Raw genomic sequence first — 24,149 nt, 5'->3', positions numbered from 1 at the left:
CTGTGATGAAATCTGGTAGTAAGGCTCAGCAGGAGAAACAGAATGGTTGCAACAGCCTTACACAAGACGGGTGAGAGCTGTCGGGTGCCAAGAATCAGGGCCATAAGTTAGGTTGCAGTTCAGGACGTTGATCGTTCAAGCCTACACACAGGAATCTGGTCAGCTAAAGTTCAGTACTAAAATGGCACCAGATAATGGTTAACGGTATTCAAGACTGTTAGACCGTTTGTGGGAACCTAATGACTCCTGGCTGATGACTTGCTTAACTCTCCTCTCCATCTCTGCCTGCTCTTCTCCTAGAGCAGGGGTAGGCAACCTCGGCTCTTTGATGACTCGTGGACTTCAACTCCCAGAATTCCTGAGTCAGCCATGCTGAGGGGAAAGGGAGAGGTTTCCATGCTGAGCCATGCTGGCTCAGGAATTCTGGGAGTTGAAGTCCACGAGTCATAAAAGAGCCGAGGTTGCCTACCCCTGGCCTAGGCCTAGGCCGCTTTATGTCTTGTGGACTTCAACTCCCAGAATTCCTGAGCCAGCCAAGCTGAGGGAAAAGGGAGAGGTTTCCAAGCTGAGCCAAGCTGGCTCAGGAATTCTGGGAGTTGAAGTCCACGAGTCATAAAAGAGCCGAGGTTGCCTACCCCTGGCCTAGGCCTAGGCCGCTTTATGTCTTGTGGACTTCAACTCCTAGAATTCCTGAGCCAGCCATGCTGAGGGGAAAGGGAGAGGTTTCCATGCTGAGCCATGCTGGCTCAGGAATTCTGGGAGTTGAAGTCCACGAGTCATAAAAGAGCCAAGGTCGCCTACCCCTGGTCTAGCATGATCCATATTAAATTTGTGGCAGACACAGGATTGAAGCACATTAAGTTCACCTCTCCCGCTTTCTTGAGTTTGTTCTGCTTGGGCAGGAACAAAAGTAGGAGGTGATTTTCTTTGGAGAACTGTTAGTTTTAATCTCACGCATTGTCACTCGCCTGCTGTTTTGAATGTCATTTGTGCCTAGAGGCAAGGCCTGGATTGCGAAAAGACTCTGCCTTCGAAAAGCAGAGCATTTCCTCTGATTTTTGTTCAAATGCAATTTCCAACACCCACCCCCATGGCTCTGGTGACAAGTGTCGTAATTGTACAAATGGTACAAGACAGATGCAAAGGCAGGAACACGGGAGATCTGGAGTGACGCACGTTCTCTCACGTCTCTCTCTCTCTCTCTCCTTCTTTATCGTTTCATCTAAAAGGAAACAAGCTCTTTTACTTTGGGTCCTGGTGTCTTTAAGACCTGGTGGTGCCCCCAAAAAGTACTCAGAATCCTTGATACCTCAAAATGCTCATAGCGTCTGGCTCATAGTGTGTGGAAATGAGCCTGGAGAACAGGTAATAGGCAACAAGGCAGAGATCACAGCCAAAAAAACTAACCAAAGGAACCAAAGAACAACCCAAACATACAAAATTGAAACAAATTAGGAATCAGGATTGAAGGACTACCAAGATGCGGAAAGACCTCTGAGCTCTGGAAGGTTTTCTTCAAGAAAATCTGAAAGACTCTTCGGTTCCTTCTGATTTGGAAAGATCTGGTGGACGCTCTTACTCTGTGGAGCCAATCAGATTAGGAATCAGGATTGAAGGACTGCAAAGATGTGGAAAGACACCTGAACTCTGGAAGGTTTCTTCAGGAAAAACTGGAAGACTCTTCGGTTCCTTCTTATTTGGGAAGATCTGGTGGACGCCCTTACTCCGTGGAGTCAATCAGATTAGGAATCAGGATTGAAGGACTGCAAAGATGTGGAAAGACACCTGAACTCTGGAAGGTTTCTTCAGGAAAAACTGGAAGACTCTTCAGTTCCTTCTTATTTGGGAAGATCTGGTGGACGCTCTTACTCTGTGGAGTCAATCCAAATTGGAGTCAAACCAGATTAGGAATCAGGACTGAAGGACTGCAAAGATGTGGAAAGACAGCTGAGTTCTGGAAGGTTTCTTCCAGACAAACGGAAGGAATCTTCAGTTCCTTATTTTTCAAAGATCTGGTGGACATGCCCAGTCAGTGGAGTCAATCCAGGGTTTTGAAGGTCCTTCACCCAGTTGACCACAGTTCAGTCACTCCCTCCCTCAAAACAACAACAACAACAACAAACAAACAAAAAAAGTGTTTGCCTACTCACTTCCTTCCTCACTTCCAATTAGTGTGAAAATTCCAAGCATAAACCTCCAGAAAAATGTTGGGTAAGACTCAAGATATGCCAGGAGGTGATCTTCATAACCCAAGGACGTTCAACAATGCCATTGAACCAATACCGTGCCTGGCTTTAGGTCAATGTTTAACCTAAGTGTAATTCTGAATTGAGCATATCAAGGAGAGATAACCCAAACACTAGTTTTCTGGGTTAACAAGCTACATGGGAATCTAGATTAAGTCAGACACATCATATTCAAGAGATCCTATGAGAACACGTTGAAGGAAGCTCAAAATTTCAAAAGGAAACCTGGATATGGTCAAATCAGAAAGTTGATGTGTCAGAAAAACAACGTGCCTTGTTTCTCAAAGATAAATGAATTTCCTTCCCCCTTCACCCAACACCTCTCACTTATTGAGGCTGAACTTCTCAAAACCCAAGAAAATTTTAGAAAATTGTCTCCACCCAGTGTGTGTGTGTGTGTGTGTGTTCCATAACTCTACGCTGTTTGTAAGGCGACATTGCCAATTCACAGGAGCCTCCTTTTCCCCTGGCCCTCAAAAGCTTGCCCATCATTGTACGAAAATGGAACGGGTTTCAGAAAAAAATATCTGTAAATATATCAGGTTTTTTTTTAAAGCAAGAGAAGAAAAACAAATATACTTTCTCGGCGATCAAACAGAAGATGAAATATCCAAGGGGTGACTTCACAAAGACCTTTGCAATTAGCAGGATGGGCCTTTGAAAATTGCTTTCTAAATCTGCAGCAGGCAGTTGCTGGAGCTTTTAATAGATTATGTTAAGATCGAATGTTAAATGCGTGTGGTTAGTATCTGATTAATTCTTAATGCGCTCCTGGTTGTTTGTACGTAGGTTCCTAATCAAAAGAGAACCATCCGTTCCTTCTTTCTTTATGCCTTTTCCTTCTGTCCTCTTCTTTTTGCTTTGTTTTCACACGGAAGGATGGGAGAGTTGTGTTGTTCTTATGGATGGTGTTGGTAACGGCATAGCCCAGCTACTTGCCAGCATGCAAACATTGTGCTTTTGTCTGAAATGGTGTAAGGCAGGGGTGTCAAACTCAATTTCATTGAGGGCCACATCAGCATTGCGGTCGCCCTCATGGGGCCGGGTGGGTGTGGCCAGGGTGGGCATGGCCTACTGTGTGGGCGTGGCCAGCTCTACATGGTTCGCATCAAGGGTGCCTATGGGGGCCCGGGCAGGAGTGGGGACAGATCTGAGGGTCTCTGGCAGAAGGAGGGTCTCTGGGCCAGGGCCAAGGCAGTGGGGGCCGTTCCCTCACTGTTGCCAGGATGGCTTCGCGGGCCGCATGAAACCACTTTGTAGGCCGGATCTGGCCTCCGGGCCTTGTGTTTGACATGTCTGGTGTAAGGTCTCCTGCTTGAACAGGGAATTGGACAGGAAGACCCCCAAAGTCCCTTCCAGTTCTGTTATGCTCTTATTCTAAATTGTACCCGGGGGCTTCCAGTTTTCAGTTTACAGATGTTCCTTCACTTCCTGCCCATCTTCATTTTCATTCACGGCAAACGTCCGTGGTCTCGACAGCATTTGGCTGGTTGTAATAGTTGGCACCAGGCAGCTGTTCGCATTTCCCTAGACTGAGAAATGACTCACACACCTTTTGCCTTCTCGCTGGAAGGAGGGCCTTGGCGAAGAGGCAGCAGTGACCTTCCACCAAAGCTGAGCATGAACAGGAAAGGAATGAGGGCGAAGTCAACAAAGCCAAACTTGGGCGGCTTGAGAAGAACTTGAAGGTTCAGAGGAACCTCCCTTGCTGCAGTGTGACAGTAGGACAAAGCTTAGATACAGGGTCTAGAACACCAGGGGACCCCAAATTACATTTCTCCATCAAAGGTGAATAATCTTTCTGGGACTAAGTTCTGGAGCCCAGATAATGCAAACTATGAAGGGAGATTGAGGAAAGGGAAGGGAAGGGAAGGGAAGAGGGGAAAGGGGAAAGGGGAAAGGGAAAGAGAAAGGAAAAGAAAGGAAGAAGGGAAGATAGGAAGGAGAAAGGAAGGGAAGATAGGAGGAAAAAGGGAAGGGAAGTAAAGATAGAAGGAAGAAGGGAAGGGAAGGGAAGGAAAAAAGTTTATGCACACAAGTTTAATGGAGTGACTGAGATCGGAATTAAACTGTAGCCTTTGGAGCACAATCTTGTCAAAGAGCATTCCTGCAGACACATTCCCAGCCCGACCTTGGGAAGGGTAGGCAAGACCTGGAGTGAAGGACGCCTTCAGATAAATTTAGATCACCTGGGTCAAATTGATGTGTTTCTTTCCCTTCCCATCATAGTCTGGGTTTAGCTGGCTGAGCATTTGAGCATTTCACGCTCAGCAATTCAACACTCAGCCAATCGGCACCGCCTCTTCGCTGTCGCAAGAGAAGCAAAATCAATAGATGTATTGGGTTCTGGCTTTTAGTGGGTGCAATTAAGCGCAGGGGGTGGTGGAGATGAGTGGAAGGCTATGCATGATTTGTTGGGTTCATTTTGTGCATAGATTCCATCACCAGATTCGGAATACAGGTAGTCCCCGAAGTACGAGCCTAATAGAGCCTGCCCATTAGGCTTGTAATCATCAAATCAACCGGACTCAATAGTACAACATTTTAAAATCAAACTCATTAATTGAATCAAATGGGTTGTTAAATGAACGAAGATTTGATTTACTATTTCCTACGATGGCTGCCTGAAACGAGAGACTTTTCACGCCGCTGCTACAGGCTGTTTCCAGCTGCAAATCAGCTGTTTCTGGTTTCAGCAACCACAGTACTTGTAAACTGCCTCCCAAGTAGGCAACAGGCATTTTTTCCCCAAAAACCATTTATTGCTAGGCAGCTCAAGCTTCTTCAGAGGGGGACGGAGAACCCTATGATTGCAGCTGCCACAAAAGTAATTAGCTTAAATTAGCTTAAACTCCAGGAGTTTACAGAAATCTCCAATTGCTTGAAAACACACACACACACACACACACACTTGCCGGCCAAATGGCTGTCCTGACCTTCGTATACTGGAAATCGGATAAGAATAAGCAGTGCTTTTTTTGTAGAAGAAAAAGGTGCCAGAACTCACACATGTCATACAACCCACCTTGCCTACCCTACAAGGTTCCATCCCAAAAAGGTGCTGGAACTCCGTTCTGAGCGTTTTATGAGAAAAAAAGCCCTGAGAATAAGTCAAGAAAGTCTTCAGAGTCCATGTAATGAAGTCACTCCTTTGAGAGAGAGAGAGAGATGGAGGGAGAGAAAGAGTAGAATTTCTGAGCCAGCCCTATTGATCATCACCTGCAGCTTTCTCCAACTCTTGCTCTCGCTTCAGGAAGACTTGGGCCTGCTGTTTTGCTTCGCCAGCTTGCAAACTGATTTGCAAGTTTGTTGGCAGGGCTACGGATATCTGCCTGCAAAGAGGAGTGGGTCAAGGGACCATCCATTATTAATGCACCGGTGGTGCAGGTGCCTCTTTGAGGATGGAGCGCGGGAGGGGAGGGTCCAAGATGAAAGAGGGGGAGGTCGCGATCAGGTGGTCTGCATTTACCTAGAGGGCGAATTGCTGGCTGAAGTCACACGGAGCCAATTACGGGTTCGAAATGCCAGCCGCTACACTGAAAGAGGAGGAAGGAGAGGTTGAAAAGAAGGGGTTGAGAGAGAAAGAAAGGATAGAAGTGAGGCTGAGGAGGAGGAGGAGGAGGGGGTGGGCTAGGAAAATACAAGAGCTGTTACTCCCCCCCCCTACACACACACACTTTCTTCAAGCAAGAACCTCATTAACACATCATGGGAGGGCCAACCGGAGCTTCCATTAAAAAAGCCTCTTCAACCACTGGTGGGGGAGCTGGCGGCAGCCGAGAGGCCACAATCAAATGGCTTGAAAGAAACGGTCATTAAATTTTCATCAGCTGATTGCCCGAAGAAGAGGCAATCTGGGCTGAGTGGATCACAGGGGAGGTGGCTAGCAGAGAGGCCTCGCGTGTATGCGATTGTGTGTGTGTGTGTAGGTGTTGGATGGAGACGCAAAGAGCTTTCAAAGATACGGCAGCCCAGGAAACAGCTGAGGAGATGAGTCGGAGGGGTTCATGCTTGAGCGCTTGACCGTTGGGAGGTCAAGAAACATCTCACCATCATCTGATAGCTCCGGCTCCGGTCCAGGAGAGAGCAGGGGCCTGGGTCTGCCAGTTAAGCCCTGGGGGTGGTGGTGGTGAGGAGCCCAGCAGACATTTTCTGAAGCCAGTCATCAGCTGCCTCGAAAGACAGAGTTCTCTCCTGGACCGGAGAGAGAAATGAAAACGGTTGGGTTGGAATTGTTACACGAAGAACAGAGACCACCTATGAGTCCAATCACTTACATCACTACTTTTTTTTTTTAGTTTTTAAGGCTTTTTAGGAGAGCAGTTGGTGGGCGGGGGGGGGGCGCTCTTCAAAGAGGCATGCCTGCCTACCAGTAGGTGAAAGGGAAGGAAACTGGGAGTTAGCATCTTTTTGAGGCAGGATGGAGACAGAGGATCTAAAAAGACAAGAAAGGTGTCTTTTTTTTTTTTTGCTTAAGAAGAGCTTTGTGTGGAACTGTTGGTGTTAATTAACTGAAATGCATTCAAATTTTAAAAGAGGCACTGCCCCAATGTGCAAATGTTTCTCTCAAGACGAACCTTGGGGCAGCAAATAATCGCCCCTTCTTCTTTTCTTACTCCCTACTTTCTTTTCTCCCTCCCTCTTTCTTTTTCCTTCCTTCCTTCCTTCCTTCCTTCCTTCCTTCCTTCCTTCCTTCCTGGATGTCAGATGCATTTTCATGCTTGTAATTGAAGGATATAATGACATTGCACCAATTATCTCTCTTCCAACACGTTGGTCTGAAGGAAGTTGCAATTTCTCATCTAATTAATTGCTGCCTTTTACGAATCTGTACAGGAGAACAAGGGGGGAAAAATGAGCCTGAGCTGAGATTTACGGAATGATGATACTTTTTTATTTTATTTAATCCCATTTATATCCCGCCCTTCTCCGAAGACTCAGGGCGGCTTACAATCTAAAGCATAACTCAATGTGCTTAGCAATAGCCTTCATTCTACTGTATGTATATGCCTGCTTATTAGGGCTTCTATAGAGATGCTTGACAGTTAGTACTTTGGCTCCTGATGGTGGGTGGGGTCTGTGCAAGCTTCTTGATGACTCCCCCCCCCACTTCTCTTCCTCCTTTTTCAGTCTGCTTGACTCTTTCTCAACGCCTGCATGGGTTTGTTCTTCTGTACTTGGTAACAGGCATTAATGCAGTTGGATAGTAACATGCATAATAATCATCGCCTCCAGGGAATTGAAAAGCCGTGGTGAGAATGAAGTTTAAATGATGGGATTGATTAGTTGGGATCAATAGAAACCCCAAACTAAAAAGCAGTCATGGCAGACCAGTGAGATCCAGGTAAAATATGGACGTTTCTCAGTAAGGGATATTTATAGATTTCCCATTCCTGCATCCAGATGAACAGAAATAAGCACACAAAACTCATGTCCAACATGCTACATGAGCCAAGCAGGTCCATTCACTGGCTTTGCTTGTGCTTAGTCAAGGAATCCAAAATTGGTAATCCAGCCTGAACATCTGGCTGATTATGCGATTAATAACAATAATAATTTGCAGCAATTTTCTCATCAAGAATTGGCTGGAGAGTTTCTTTTTGATCTGTTCAGTTTTACCATAAGAGGAGACCTCAGAACTTCCTTAATCCATTGCCACAAAATTTTGGAGTTTGGAAAAGACTTCTCCTTAGAGAATGTTATGGGAAAACTCAAAGAGGTCAAGTAGGGTAGTTTGTCTTTATCCCAGTGCAGAAGTGAGATTGTAAGCTCTGACTAAATTAGGGAATAGCCAACGTATTTAGAGCAGAGTTTCCATGCAGGAAATTGTGTATGTTAGCTCAGCATTTCTAGGTTGATTTGGGAAGGACTTTTTTTTTTATCTGAAACCCTGGCGAGCTCCTGCCAATCAATGCAAATTATATTAGGGCTGTAAAATAAATTATACTGGGTCTGGAAATAAGTTATGGTAGAGAGGTAAAATAAATGATCCTATGGATGGAAATAAATTATTTGCCATGGAGGTCAAATAAATCTGCCACTAGTGGAGTGCAGGCAGCACCAGAGAAGATCTGTGGACATCTTTCATTCTTGGCTGGAGAAAATTGAAATGCTGATCTGGCAAAATGCTATTCAAGATAGCCTGTCTAGGCAAACATTTTTATTTAGGAAATTGGTATAGGAAAATAGGTTGGGGGCATTGCATGCAAAAAGTAGAAATGATACTGTACGTAGTTACATAGACTATGAATGTTGGGGTATCTGTTAAGGCGACTATGATTATTGGAGGAACATAGATATCAGCAAACACTATTTATTGGAAAAATAGGATGGGATTGGATGGGATGGATAGAATAGAATAGAATAGAATAGAATAGAATAGAATAGAATAGAATAGAATAGAATAGAATAGAATAGAATGGAATGGAATGGAATGGAATGGAATGGAATGGAATGGAACGGAACGGAACGGAACGGAACGGAACGGAACGGAACGGAACGGAACAGAACAGAACAGAACAGAACAGAACAGAACAGAATAGAATAGAATACTTGGCACTGACCCCAATTTTGCTTTGATTTGAAAATTGAACATTCCTGAGCATAGCTGGCTCAGGAATTGTGGGAGTTGAAGTCCACAGGTAGTCAAGTGCCATATTTGCCAACCCTGCCCTAGAAAACATCAGTCTATGCCCAAATTTGAATTTAGATATATCCTGAATTGAAGTTTAAGATAGTACCTGATTTGGAAGGAATCTTTTGGGCATCACAAAATCCTGCTATTCATTAAATCATCCTGGCTTTTTTTCAGATTTCTGTGTGAGGCTGTCACTTGCTTCAGTTAACTCAAGTCCTAAAGCAATTTCGACATTGTTTCCCCCAGTTTTATGTGGAAGCGAGGTACATTCACCCAAGGTCTTCTGACTCCCTTCTGAAGCATCTCCACCCCATCCCATTCCGCTGGTTCTCTCATAAGCAAAAGCTGACTTTATCTCAGTATGGAATGCTTTCTCTGCTGCCGTCTACCAAGCTCCCAAATTATGTCGCATCTTCCCCTCTTCTCCATTTATAGCAAAACCACTTCGGAAGAAGACAGCAAACAGCCAGCTCAGGCAGTGACCCATGTCCCTGCACAACCCACCTACGCTCCAACCTGGGAGGAAAGAGTGACCGTGGAAATTGACTCCATCAAGGCAGGAGAAGAAGGTGGGACCACTTTGGAAGATCTGAGAGGCTTGGTGGGACTGAACGAAATTGAAGGGAAGGGGAGAAAAGGGGTTAACCTGAAACAAGGATAGATTCCGTTGCAGTGGTGATGAGGGGTTGGAAGCTCTTAAGGATCAGGTTGGGGGATTTGGAGGGTCCTGGAGAAGATCTGTGGGGTCCTGAAGTGTTGACGCCAACTTGATGACATTTAATCAATCAATGGATTGCAAGATTTGTAAAAGCTTGGGTGCCAAACTGAACTGAATTTGGTGGCATAAACACATGGTGTACCCAGTAAGCAGAGTCCTGCTTCTGAATCCTTTCCCCTCTGCACCAAGCAAATGAGTCTGTATTTAATAATAATTGTCTACCAAATAGTCCCGCTTATCTCCCAGCTAGGAAGTGGGATCTGCTGTCCCTGGCTCTTCCCGCCTAGCTCCGTTGCCTACCTTAATGGGGAAATGATGAGAGATAATTGAGGTGTTTTCCCAAGACGGTGGCCATCCGTCCTGGTGACTTGATCTTTATTCTTCCAAGCTGAGCGATGTTATGTGGGTAATCACAATAATACTAATGGCATTAGAGTTAGCAATTAGATTAATGCCAGACGCTGGCGAAATGAAGCCAGCGGCAGTCGGCCGTAGCACTCCAGGTAATTCCATTACAGCTCCTGATGCAGTGAAACAAAGCAGACTTTGATGGACTCCACTACCTATCTCAGCCCAGAAGGATCGGAAGAGACAAGGGCCTGCAGAATTTCAAGGCTGGGTCTCTTTAGTCTAAATCCAGTTGGAGGAAGCTCTTTGTTCAGGCAAGGCAGGGGCATCTACAGGACAGGTCAAAAAAGCCAAGCTGGGGGCCATGATTGTGTGGTCAGAGACCTGCTCCTTTAAGGGTGCAACACTCCAAAAGGACACCCCCACAAGCTCGCTCAGCTGGAGACTTCCCCAAAGAAAAAGAAAAGCATCTTCAGCAAGATATGTCAAATGCTTCTGTCTAGTCGTGTCTGACTCTAGGGCACAGTGCTCATCTCTGCTTCTTAACCGAGGGAGCCAGCATTGTTGAAAGACATATTTGTGGTCAAATATGCACCAAAGGCAGGCAGAATGCTGTTATCTTCCCACCAAAATGGTACCTATTTATCTACTTGCACACTTTCGAACTGCTAGGTTGGCAGGAGCTGGGGCAAGGAACGGGAGCTCACCCTATCGTGTGGCGCTCGGGTCTCGTACTTGGGCGGTCAGCTTTCCAGCTGATGGGCTCAGCATCTTTAACCGTTGAGCCATCGCACCATTGCTTCTGCTCCCGGGAGCAAAAATAAACTAAAAAACCAGTCCTTAAGTTTAGGAAAAGAAGAGTCAAGGTACTCAGTGGGGTTTCATCGTTTGCTCTCTGATCAAGATGTCGTGATGGATGGTGGCCCTCACGGTGACAACGCTGAAGTAGCAGCGTTCTTGGAGTTAGTGATTGCAATCAGAACGCAAATGAATAGATGGGAGGGATCTCGAAAGCAAGAGGGAGAGAAAGAAGAGGGAGAGACAAAGAAACTCAGGTGTTGGGCAGTTGCCCGGCAGACTGTTGCTCCATGGATATCTATTCAGTCATGATTGCACGGTGCCTCTGCCCCCTCCCTCCTCTGGTGGGGTCACACAGAAAGCAACTGGCAACTAATGATTGAGGAAATGAGGCTGTATTCTTCCATTGTCAAGACTCACAGGAGAGGCAGGCCTTCCTTCTTGGGCAAGGGGTTTAAGGGACAAAGAATAATGGTAATGGCGAGAACAAGGCTGCTGGGGGGAGATAATGAGACAGCCTTGCAGACAGGCTGGAGAGCATCTCCAGACACAAAGCAGTGATGTCTTCCTGGCTCAGGACTTCCTAATAAGGTCAGACCTGAGCTTCAGCTGAGTTCTTGTAAAATGCCGTGGAGGCTTAGGAGAAGATAATAAGGCCAGTGATATGGTCAAGGGAGAAGAGGGCATCAGTAAGAAGGTGGTGCCTATGTAACCCTGCTTAGTCCTTCATCCATTCTACCTTCCATCTCTTCTTCCTTCCCACATTCAACTAATGCCGTCTCCTTCCCCCTTTTATCGAGCAATGATGCTTACACTTTTTCTACCTGGTCTTCAACCCCTCAGAACCCAGCATCTTGATTTCTCTCTCTCTCAAGGAAGAGTAGGGAGAGATAAAATAGAATTGCTGGTGTGGCAGAACATTCGGGGGTCTTCCATAAGTTTCTGCACGTTTCCTCTTTCTGCTCCTGAACCCCAGGGACTAATTGGGTAGCTTAAGATCTACACCAGGGGTTTTGAAACTTGGCCTTTTATGACTTGTGGAGTTCAATTCCCAGAATTGAGGAATTCTGGGAGTTGAAGTCCACAAGTCATAAAAGGGCCAAGTTTGAAGACCCCTGATCTACACAATGTACCTCAGGAAGAGAGTGCTAGGTTTCCATCTCAAGTTGGCTCAAGGGAATGGTCTGGTCATTCCAGATCAACTAATCATAAAAAAATAAGAGCCTTTTGAACTTCCCTTAGTAGGCCAAGAAGTGAGGGAGATATAAGCCAATGGTCCACCCATATCTGCAGGTACTTCTTTTTTGTTCCAGTTAAAATAACAGAAAAAGCCTGTTTCAACTAAGACTGAAAACTCTTTATTTTGGGCCTGCTAAAAGGATTATCTCCCCACACCCCATTTTCATAAAAATTTGGTTCAACTTTCATTGTCTGGCTTTGCTTTCAGACTCTTAAATTATTAGGTTCCTTATCTGTATTGAAGGCTTAGCTATTATGGTGTTCTTACTTTTGATAGAGTTTTAAAAAGTTCGTGTTTTTTTTATTTTAACACAGCACTCTTTCAATACCTTTCCTTCCTTTCCCTTCCCTTCGTCCTGTTCTCCCTTCTCCTCCTCTTCCCTCCATGTCCCACAGCATTATAAAAAATAATAAATCTGGGATAGAAATAAATAAATAAATGAAGCATACACAAATGTGTTAGAAAGAAAAGGGGGAAAAAAAAGACTTCAGGTGGGAATGGAAGTAAAGGCTGATCTTTGCAGATAAAAATGTGAACATTTACAAATCCTTTAAGGGTTGTTTTTTTTAATTCTTTTTACCACAGCCTAAAATAGCTACTCTCTGTGGATATTCTCCACCTTCTGAAGAAGTAAGTTCCAAACCAAAATGTATACACCATCAACTCGGCCAATCTCAATGTATACATGGTTGTACTTTGACAATAAAGGTTCATTCATTCCTGACACCTTCCTCTTTCCTTCAAGTAGTGCCTGATTACAGTTCAGCACCAAGGACAGCGCTTTCTTCTCCAGGGTGGGGAGAGGATGCGGGGGGGGGGGGTGTCCCCAAGGATTGGAAGCATTTTCAGGCCTCTTTCACACGTGAAACTAAGAATAATGAGTTCTATCAAGGGAACAAGAGCTTATTTTCTTTGCACGGGTCTTTTGTTCCACAGAGCTTTTAAAACTTTGCTTAGCAATGTTAGAAACTCATAAGCAGGATAATTGGTGAGGTTAGAAATTAGCACACGGATGGCTTGTCCCAGATTACAACAATACGGCCATTTTACTATTGCAATTATAGTGCAGTAGACCTGGCTATTGAGATGTCTGTCTATTATCTATCTCCATCCATTGTCTATCGATTTCTAATCTTCATAATCAATCTCTCTCAGTCTGTCTGTCTGTCTGTCTGTCTGTCTGTCTGTCTGTCTCTCTCTCTCTCTCTCTCTCTCTCTCTCTATTTCTATCTCTATTACCTCCATCCATAATCTATCTATCTGTCTGTCTGTCTGTCTGTCTGTCTGTCTGTCTGTCTGTCTATCTATCTATCTGTCTGTCTGTCTATCTATCTATCTATCTATCTATCTATCTATCTATCTATCTATCTATCATCTATCTATCTATATCTATATCTATCTATCTATCTATCTATCTATCTATCTATCTATCTATCTATCTATCTATCTATCTATTTCTATCTCTATTACCTCCATCCATAATCTATCTGTCTATCTGTCTACCTGTCTATCTGTCTATCTGTCTGTCTGTCTATCTATCTATCATCTATCTATCTATCTATCTATCTATCTATCTATCTATCTATCTATCTATCTATCTATCATCTATCTATCTATCTATCTATCTATCTATCTATCTAGGTTCTGAGCTGTCAGTAGCTAACAAGCATTTGGGATGGTCCTTGTGAGATAGATTAATGAAAACACCAATCAATTTTGCAACAGCTAGGAAAAGATAGATATTTAGTTCTCTTTTAAATTTTAAAGCAGGCGCTCTGCTTCTAATTTTTACCAGAGGAGTGCCTTTCAGACCAGGGCTGTTAATCCCCCCCCCACTCCATTATATTTTTGGGATCTCAATCAGCTGCCACCCTCACCATTGAAACCTGCGATTTCTCCCCAGACCAGGGAAAACAATATAAAAATGACAAAAGAATCTGCTTTTTTTCTTTTTCTTTTATGTGCCTAATAGCTCCCCCGGGGGGGGGGAGATATTTAGATTGGGAGAATGGCACGAAGGACTGAGAGATTAAATGTCAGCGCTCTGATCAAAAGCAGAAGCCTGACGCTCCGTTTGCTTTCAAGGAAAGAGAATAAAAATGGAAAGAGCTGACCATGATTCTCCCACATTTAGCTAAGTTTGGCTCGCTGACATTTTTGTTACGTAATCTGACCATCCTTGTCTACCCTTTTCTTCTCTTTCCAGATGTGTCTCTCACTGTGGCCGACAAGGACACCAAAGAAATTCTTGCAAAATACAACATCCCTGTAAAATACCTGCGTCCTTTTCATCATTATCACTGTGCTTTAGTGCTGGTGAGTCATGTAACCCAGGGGTCCCCAACCCTCGGGCTGTAGGCTAGGACCGGTCCATGGCCTATTAGGAACCGGGCTGCACAGCTGGAAGTGAGCGGTGGGCAAGCCAACCCTACTGTGCCAAAATTATTGGGGACCGCTGACGTAACCTACCTGTTTAGACTTTAAAGGATAATATTTGTCAGCTGACGTTAACCCAGGGCACTGCAACCGTCATAAATGCATAAGGATTGCCAAGCACCGGAATTTTAATCACAGGACCGGCGGGAAGGGATGGGGGTAAGGATTGTGAGGATCTTGAGGACTGATCCTACGTCATTTTTTTCAGTACTTGTGTAACTTTGAACAGTCTCGAAATGGAACGGTTGTAAGTCGAGAACTTACCATCTCTGCACATAAATGCAAACACATAATTAAAACAGAACACTCTTCCCCCAGAGTCCTTGCAGAGGGTGAGCTAGCACATCAAGAAAAAAGCCACACAAGACTGCTTGGACCCCAACGTTTGAGCCGTTCTACTTGTTTGTGCAGCACAATTATTTCTCCACTTCAAAGCTTTCCCACCAACCCAGGGAGGTGGGGACAGGGCGTGCTTCCAGATGGCTAATGTTCCTAGCAAAAGCAAACAAACCCTTTTGCAATCTAAACACCAAAGAGAAGCCATTACCAGAACAAAATAGCAGATGCAGACCAGATGTTTAGATGGCTGCAAGTGGATAAAAAAAAAACCAACAACAACCCAACCATGAGAACTTGGATGGGATGATTTTAACCTGTCATTGAAAAGCTGGAGAAAAAAAAAACACAACAGCTTGGAGCTCTACCTTCTACCAAACCTAAGTTGCATCACCAAAAAGGTCTTGTTCTCTGATGCTAGAACAGAATAGAATAGAATAACTTTATTGTCACTTGGAATGTACACTAACTGGCATACATTACAATGAAATTTCATTTCATTTCGATTTCATCACCTCCAGTATACGCTAGACAAATATGACAAAAATAAATAAATGCAGAATTATGCATGTACCCACATATATATGACACAGAGAAACAACACAGTCTTTGCAGAGAATACCAAGTCCACGGGGTGGGGAGGAGATCTCGTTGCTGGTCAAAACTGTTGAAAATCCATCCGTTTAAGGGGTCTGCCTCTCCTGTCCCCTCCTCGCCCTTTGCCCAGTTTTTGCGAAAGAAGGCACGTTCTTTGTTTACTTGGAGGGGAGTTTTGTTGCTCAGCCAAGCAAATGGGAGAGACAAAATTCTCCCTTTCCAACCTTTGTGGCATCAAAGGCATTAAAAGGAACAACTTGACATTCAAAGGCAGCTACAGCAGCAACCTGACATGTTTGCTTTTCTGCATGAGCAGTGAAAGAGAAGGGGTGGGGGCGCTGCTGGGGGTGGAATGGGCAGTGTGAGAATGGGCAGAAGGTATGAGAGGCCCAAAGTGGAAAAAGACAGAAATAGCAGTGGGAAAACAGGAACGCTAGAGAAGGAGTAGTGACTACTGAGACATCTGTCCGTCCGTCCATGCATCCATCCATCCAGGATCAAGGACAGAAGCAACCTAAAACTAAGCAAGAATTTCCTGACTGCTAGAACAATTAATCAGTGGAACGGCTTGCCTCCAAAGGTTGTGGATGCTCCACCACTGGAGGTTTTTAGGAAGAGACTGGACAACCATTTGTCTGAAATTGTATAGGGTCTCCTGCTTGAGCAGGGGGTTTGACTAGAAGATCTCCAAAGTCCCTATTCTGTTTTTCTGTTATCCATCCATTTCCATCTATGATCTAGCTGTCAGTCAGTCTGTCACCATTCATCTGTCCATCCATCCATCCATCTCTCCCCATAATCTCCCTTATCCATCCATGTCCATCTCTATCTTCTAACCATCTATCTCCACCTTTCTCCATCCATAATCTCTTTCTTTCTTTCTTTCTTTCTTTCTTTCTTTCTTTCTTTCTTTCTTTCTTTCTTTCTTTCTTTCTTTCTCTCTGTCTGTCTCTCTGTCTCTCTGTCTCTCTATCTTTCTTGTTTCTTTCCTGACTCTCTCTGTGTCCACATCGGTATATCTACTGTATCAATCAATCAATCAATCAATCATTGTATCTATTTTATTATTTCTTTGTTCTATCGGTATTGTACTATCTGTATTTGTCTACTCATTTTTCTAGCATTCTATTGGTCCATTATTTTATAGTTCTATGGTTCTATCTAACCTCCATTTATGCAAAACACATGTCCTTTTTTCCTATCATCAAATACTGCTCGCTTTTTCTACAGTAGCAAACTCAAGTAGTGTGTGAGAAATGAGGCAAACAATTGAGTGTGTTCTGAGATTGGAGAAGTACAAAAAAAGAATGAAAAGAAAAAGAGAAAAGAAAAAAGGGGAAATTTAAAGGAGAGGGGAAGAACTCAGAGAACATCTCAATGAGGTCCAGTTTAGATTTCAGGAATGCTTCAGGAGTAATTTCCCCAGATTTGATTGGATGCTGGAGAAACCTTTTTGTTCCAAGCCGAAACTATAGAACAAATAAAGAAAAAAAAACCCTCATCCCATCCCTTTGATCATCTGAGAATGGATACCGATGTATTTCCATTCATCCTGGAACGCTAACATGCCTTAAATGCAAACATCCGTGTTGTTTCTTGAAGCCATTGTGCTATGCAGAATGTAACTGCAAATTCTTCTTTCTGACATCTTAAAAAAAACCCAACCTTTACACTTTACTTTGCCGCCGCCCCCGCCCCCCCCATTTTGCACAAAGACTGATTTTTTTTAAAGGAAAGTGCTTGTATTGATGACACGATAATGATTAGCTGTCTGGTGATGGCTCAGGAATCCATTTGTAGGCTCTGCTCATCTCAGCGTCGGCCTCCCAGCATTTCTATAGGGCTGAATTGCTTGTGATTCTAACCTTTATGGAAGCTTTTAAAGATGAGTGCTTTACCGATAATTAAAAACAGGGCAATTGAAAGGTTTCTGTCTTGTGGTCCCTTGTTTGCAGATCCTAAGCCACAATCCAGTTCAGCGTAGAAATATGTAAAGAATTCACTCTTCCTGAACTTTTATATAGGAAACTAGTCGATCTGCATCTTTCAAAACAATGAGTGATGCCTTCCATTCAATTTCACGCTTCTTTGTGCCATGGCACAGTTCTTGATAAGTTATGATGATAAGGTGGTTCAGAACTTTGAGAGGGAGAGAACAAAACGTGAAATAAAATTATAGAACTGGAGGGGGTTTGTAAGCCATGGAAGTCTTCTGTATAATCTAAGAAACCCAAGCTTGATCATTTAAAGACATCTGCCCAGCCTCGCCTTGGAAATCTCCACAGAGAGAGAATTACAGTTCTTCTAAATCAGAGTTTCTCAACCTTGGCAAGTTGAAGGAGTGTGGACTTCCATTCCCAGAAGTCCCCAGCCAGCCTGAGGTTTTACAGCTCTTCAAGCTGCCAAAATTGAGAAAGACTACGTAGATATCCACTGATGCCAAAAGATTACCACAGACCAAACATGAAACATTTTTTTGATTGTATAGGTATCTGGAATTAATCACAATGATGAGAAAACAAGAAAAAGTGCCTTGCGACATCATAACATAAGCTCTCCCCTTTTGTGTTGTCGAATCTACTGGCCATTGACCTTCCCAACAGCCAAATCTTTGATGTTAGCTTAGTTCAGGGGGTAGGCAACCTTGGCTCTTTTATGACTTGTGGACTGCTGGCTAAGGAATTCTGGGAGTTGAAGTCCACGAGACATAAAAAAGCCAAGGTTGTCTACCCCTGGCTTAATTTTATTCTTTCTCGGCAATGGAAGTATTACTATTTACTTTTATGCCAATCAGAGCAATTTATGGCACTGAACTTTCTAGATGAATCTCCAGGGTAGCATGCACTATAATGAACAGCTCCTGATTTACGAATCAATTAACAGTTCCTCAGAGACATGGCAAGAACAATCCGTAAGCCTCCTATGGCTTGGTTTATTGTCTTGTTTGCACCTTCTGATCTGTTTTCATTCTGGTTTTGGACAGCCTCGGAAGAAGGACCAAACAGGAGCCAAGTTATATGCATCCATCCTTCGTAAACGCAGCCTCATCCCACGCTATGCTGGAGTGAACTACACAGGGCTGGAGGTGAGGGCCAGAACTAGGAAAGGTTATTAAATCTGAGCCATTGGGGTGATGGGTCACAGAGAGCTTCATGAATAAATCAGGTGGGGCTAGACGTGGGATTTTTATTTATTTATTTATTTTAAGATGAGAAATTTGACCGTTGCTTCGCTTGGTGTTGAAATGTGTGGGATATGAAGCATCCTTACCTGGTCAAGAAATGGTTGTTTATTTTACAAACAACCATTTCTTGACCACTTAAAGATGCCTCAAATCACAGCCATTGAGAACTTGGTGGTCTTCAAAAGAAACTGAATTTAAAGAGGTTCTAAAGAAGGCTGTCCATGGATGATAAAAAAAAATCCAGTAATTCAAATAATTGACACAATTCTACAGGGAGGGAATTCAGGGAATATTCCTTCCCAGAGTGCTTCAGGAATCTGTTAGGGATCTTTTCATTGTGTTTTTTTTCCTTCCAATTTTAGGTTTTCCTCAAGGGGATCAATGAGCCTCTTGCCCAGCCTGGTGGCAAAGTCAAAGCCGTTGCTAGAATAGTGAACAATGTTGGAGCTTATGTGTGAGTAGTAGATCCTGCATAAGGATCTGTGCATGTATGCACATGTGTGAGGTGGCAAACCTCATGGGGACTGTGTGCAAACTTCCTGAAAATCCAGAAATGCGACAGTGAGGTTTTCTAAGAAAGCTGACCTCTAGATGGCTACTGTAGTGAATGGGGACAATCTCAAGGTGAAACGGCTAAGATGCTTGCTAACCTCTGTCGCTATTCAACTTGCCATAGAAATGGGGGAGGGAAAGCTTGGGAAAGAAACAGGAGTTTCAAGAAGCCGGACCGTGAGACCCAAGGCCGTCTAAAGCAGATGTCTGACGGAGAAGTGGACCGTTCCCATAACAAACAGAAAAGATGTGATTGGGCAACACGAACACTTGGTGGGTGGGGGTTATGAAAAGCCCTTGTTAATTAACCAGAATTTCGTGTGGGAAAACTAGAGTCGATTTTTGCTTCTTTGGTGCCGGGATGTGCATTCAGTAAAAATGATCTCTTATGGCACTTCAAGATTGTAGAGTTTCTTTAATATTGGAATTCACCAGCCGGACGGCTGACATGCAGTTCACTTGAAGCTGACTGGTTTTCTGAGTCACGGGATATAACAATCTCCTAATTTTTCTGCCCAGAGATTGATCCAGAAAGGTCAAAAACTGTGCAAGGCCAGGAATGTACCTTGCACCATGACTTGTCTGGATTTATTTATTGTTTTAGCTTGGTGGAATTTACTTCTGAGCAGCCTACATTGTGTGGCATACTGACTTGACCGTAAACCCCGAGGATAGTACAGGACTTCCTTTTGAGAAGAGGTTCTGCAGGTCTGGGATTAGACCGTGATTAGAATCTCCTCGCCAACCATCAAATGACATCAAGCTGTTGATAAGACATGATTCTTCTGTCCTTTTTTTCATTCTTTCTAAAGAAGAGAGATGCAGGCTCGCTTGCCTGATGCTCCGGCAGTTCCCTTGACAGTGGTAAATTTCCCAGATCCCGTAATGGAAGATTTTGATGTCCCTCGAGTCAACAACCATGGATATCCACAGGTAGGAGGGAAAAGGGAGAGAAAAGCCACCAGGAGCCCGTGGACCACAGGTTGAGAACTGCTGACGTACAGTATGAGGGGGTGGAGAGTAGTTTCATTGGACCTTTATTGGACCAGTAGTGAAATCATGTCACCCAGAGGCATTCTTGGCACTGGATGGAACTTGCAAAAAGCTGTGATGGGAGATATATTTTTTAAAAATTGTCCACAGGAAGCTGTAGTACAATGAGCAGAACATAAGGACAGCAAGACGTAGGTCCTGGGTTCATGAATATTAGCTCCTGGGGGGAAGAGAAGGGAAGAGAAGTCCCTGTTCCATCTGGATTTGGCTGACAGTCCTCCAGTGTGGCAGGTTGCCAGCTGGAATTGGCGAAAAAGAAGAAAAAAGAAGATACAGGATGTCGATTGGGTGTTATAAATGATTTAGTGGAGCCATCTGGGCTGTGAAAATGTTTTCCCTTCCCTCCTCTTTTTTTATCAGTTTTGTTAAAAGACCTGGAAGGAAAGTTTGGTTTTGCAACAGAGGCCATGGGCTACTTCTCGGTAAAGAGAGAAAACCTCCAGCCCGGCTCTCCCTTTTTGATTTCATTTAGACTTTTTTTTTTTCTATCTCAGTCCATTTTCTCCAAGCGGGATGTTCTCGGTGAGGAGGAAGTTTGTAGGTGAATAAGCGTAGCTTTTCTGTGAAAAACAAAAAAAACCCACAAAATTGAATCTGCGAAGAAGAAGCCAAATTGAATCTGCGAAGAAAGAGCAGAATTGAATCACAAGGCTGACACCCACCCACCCCCAAGACCTTGAATTTCATTCAAATACAGCTTTGGGCAAGTCCTGTGGAGATGCCCTTGGCAGGCTACTGATAAGGCTGATGATTTTTTTTATTTTTATTTTTATTTTAATCCCATTTATATCCCACCCTTCTCCGAAGACTCAGGGCGGCTTACAAGCTTAGCAGTAGCCTTCATTCTATGTATATGCCTGCTTATTAGGGCTTTCACACACACCCTAAGCGGCATTATTACAAAGTCAGCTTATTGCCCCCAACAACCTGGGTCCTCGTTTTACCTACCTTGGAAGGATGGAAGGCTGAGTCAACCTTGAGCCTGGTGGGACTCGAACCTGCACTAATTGCAGGCAGCTGGTGTTACTTAAGGAGGCATTAGCCCACTGCTCCACCAAGGCTCTTTTGTCCCTTTAAACAGAATAACAGAGTTGGAAGGGACCTTGGAGGTCTTCTAGTCCAGCCCCCTGCTCAAGCAGGAGACCCTAGACCATTTCAGACAAGTGGCTGTCCAGTCTCTTCTTTAAAACATTCAGCGTTAGAGCACCTACAAACTTCTGGAAACAAGATGTCCCTCTGATATTAATGGTTCTTACTGTCAGAAAATGTCTGATTAGTTCTAGGTTGTTTCTCTCTTTGATTAGTTTCCATTCATTGCTCCTTGTCCGGCCTGCAGGTGCTTTGGAGAATAAGCTGACCCCACTCCCCCTTTCTGCCCCTCAAATATTGGGACACCGTTATCATCATACACACACACACACACACACACACACACACAGAGTCCTTCTTTTCACTAGACTAGGCATACCCAATTTGTGCAACCGTTCTTCGTATGGATTATTCATATGTATTTTATAATGGTGGGGGGGGCCTGATTTCTTCATTAGAGTTGGAATCACCCCAAATGGGGGTGGGAAATGCCCCTTAAAAGCCCCAATTTCTAAAAGCTCCCAATATCAGCCTTCAAAGCAGCAAGACGCCTTTGGTGTAGAGGAGGCAGAGACACGCGTGGGGTTAAGCCCACCCCACCCAAGTGGTTTGCTTTACATACCGTAAATTACACTTTCTGGGCATCAGGACTGCACTTAGCAATTGAATTACAAATTAATCCTCAGGGGGAATTGAACTATCACGTCCTCGCTCTCTCTCCCTCTCTCTCTCCAACCCCCAACCCCAACCCACACACGATCTTTCTGCCTCCCCCTGTCCTGCCTGCTCAATTGTTTAACCCTTGGGCGCCTGTGCTGAGCCGCATCCGTTTCCGTACGGCAATTCCTTTCATTACTCCGCTGATCAGTCACCCGATAGCCAGGTTTCTCTGAGCAAAATCTACACGGGAACCCATTCAAATCCCAGTTTGAGGCATCCATCCCTGACAGAGTGAAATACCACCAGCTCGTCTGTCCTCAGGCAAGCAAAGGGGGGGGGAGCAGAAGCAAGCCTGTACGTTCATCCACCCACGCAACCTTGTACAGTTGCTGGAAAATTCTGGACATTGAAGTCCACCCATCTTCAAGTTGCCAAGGTTGAGAAACATTGCAATACAGTCTCCTTCTCTTTGGAGAAATGTCTCCGAAATGATGACTCAGTGGGCCATGAGTTGTCTAGTTAGTGTATGTGCTGATGAAGTCCTGAGTCACCATTTCTCACCAAGATTCCGTTGGGTAGAGCATAGAATAACAGAGTTGAAAGGGACCTTGGAGGTCATCTAGTCCAGGGCTTTTCAACCTTTTCACCCATTGTACCACTTTTAGGATATGGCAACATCCGAGTACCACCAATCACCTAGCAAGGTGTCAAAAACGTGATGACCAAAAAAAAAAGGAAAAAAAGTGATAAAATACAGGTAGTCCTTGACTTACAACAGCTCACTTAGTGACTGTTCAAAGTTACAATGGCACTGAAAAAAGTGCCCCCTAAGCCACAGCCGAGCAAGATACCTGCCTGCCTGCCCGGCGGCGCTCTTCCTCCTGTCCAAAGTTTTCATTGTTGTGAGCATTTCTGTTGAGGATTGGCAGTGGGGGTGGGATGAGGGGTGTTTGGTTTTTATCCCCCCCCCCCCCCCAATCTGCTGGGTGGTTGCAGCAGGTTTTGGTCACTTCACATGACCCTGGGACACTGTGACCGTCATAAATATAAATCAGTTGCCAAGCATCTGAATGTAAATCACAAGACCCTGGGGATGCTGCAACATTTCAGCTGATCGGTGCTTCTTCTGGGCTTAGAAGCGCCAAGATCAGCGCCGAGCTCCAGCTGGAGCCTGGTGCTGATCCTGGCGCTTCCGCTGATCCCTGACAGCCCTGCAGCTCCAGCCGTCTCTCGCTCAGGCTTGTGCGGTGCTGCCACAAGTTCAGCTCATTCCCCTCCCCCGCTACCACTTTCCTAGGATGGGTCGCGTACCACCTGCCAGGTGCCAATGTACCCCAGGTGGTACCCGTACCACTGGTTGAAAAGCCTTGCTCCAGTCCAACCCCCTGCTCATGGCAGGAGACCCTATTCCATTCTGGAAAAATGACTGTCCAGTCTTTTCTGGAAAACCTCCAGTGATGGGGCACACACAACTTCTGGAGACTGATTGATCGTCCTCACTGATGGGAAATCCCTCCTTTAATGTTCTCTCTTTAATGGTCTAGGTTGCGTCAGGCAAAACAGTGAAGATCTACTGAGCTGAACCTGGGAATGTTTGTTTGCCCTTCCTGCCGAATTTTTCATTTGCGGGTAGTTCTCAACCTTTGACCACAACTGAGCCCAACCTGTCTGTTGTTAAGTGAGACATTGGTTACGTGACTTTTGCCCCATTTTACAACCTTTCCTTGCCACAGTTGTTAAGGGAACCACTGCAGTTGTTCAGTTAGTAAGCCGGTCGCTAAGTGAATCTGGCTTCCCCCGTTGGCTTGGCTTGCCAGAAGGCCGCAAAAGGGGATCACATGACACAGACACACACACAGACACAGACACAGACACACACACACACACACACGGGACGCTGCAATCATCATAAACGTGAACCAGTTGCCAAGCATGTGAATTTTCATCACATGACCACCCTGGGGATGGTGCAAACATTGTAACTGTGAAAAATGGTCGTAAGTCGCTTTTTCCCCAGTGCCGTCGTAACTCTGAATGGTCACTAAATGAACAGTTGTGAGTCAAGGACCACCAGTATGTATATCCCTTAAACTCCAGATCTTTCATTTCTCGGCGTCTCCCTTTCGCCAACTACAATGATGGCGCATGGGTAGAATATTGCCCAGTGCCCCGCTTGGCCTCCATAATCTTTCCTGTCATCGGAACAATAGCAGAAACTCACCCATCGGGAGCGAACTTCCAGATTAGTTGGCCCG

At 44.6% G+C, this 24,149-nt stretch overlaps 1 protein-coding gene across 1 annotated transcript in view; it reads left to right on the top strand.

Annotated features, from left to right (window-relative positions):
* Nucleotides 1–24,149, top strand: part of CCDC33 (coiled-coil domain containing 33) — a gene marked incomplete at its 5' end in the record, with an annotated part of 84,016 nt that overhangs the window by 26,754 nt on the left and 33,113 nt on the right. The window contains 5 exons of the mRNA XM_083371477.1: nt 9,319–9,452; nt 14,194–14,303; nt 18,340–18,441; nt 18,903–18,994; nt 19,905–20,025. Coding sequence (XP_083227603.1) covers nt 9,319–9,452; nt 14,194–14,303; nt 18,340–18,441; nt 18,903–18,994; nt 19,905–20,025 — 559 coding nt within the window. The remainder of the gene's footprint in view (nt 1–9,318; nt 9,453–14,193; nt 14,304–18,339; nt 18,442–18,902; nt 18,995–19,904; nt 20,026–24,149) is intronic.

This window comes from Vipera ursinii (genome assembly GCF_947247035.1).
Source record: "Vipera ursinii genome assembly, chromosome: 11".
Classification (NCBI taxonomy): Eukaryota; Metazoa; Chordata; class Lepidosauria; order Squamata; family Viperidae; genus Vipera; species Vipera ursinii.
Note: the sequence above shows the minus strand (reverse complement) of the source record. Positions and strands in the feature narration are given on the sequence as shown.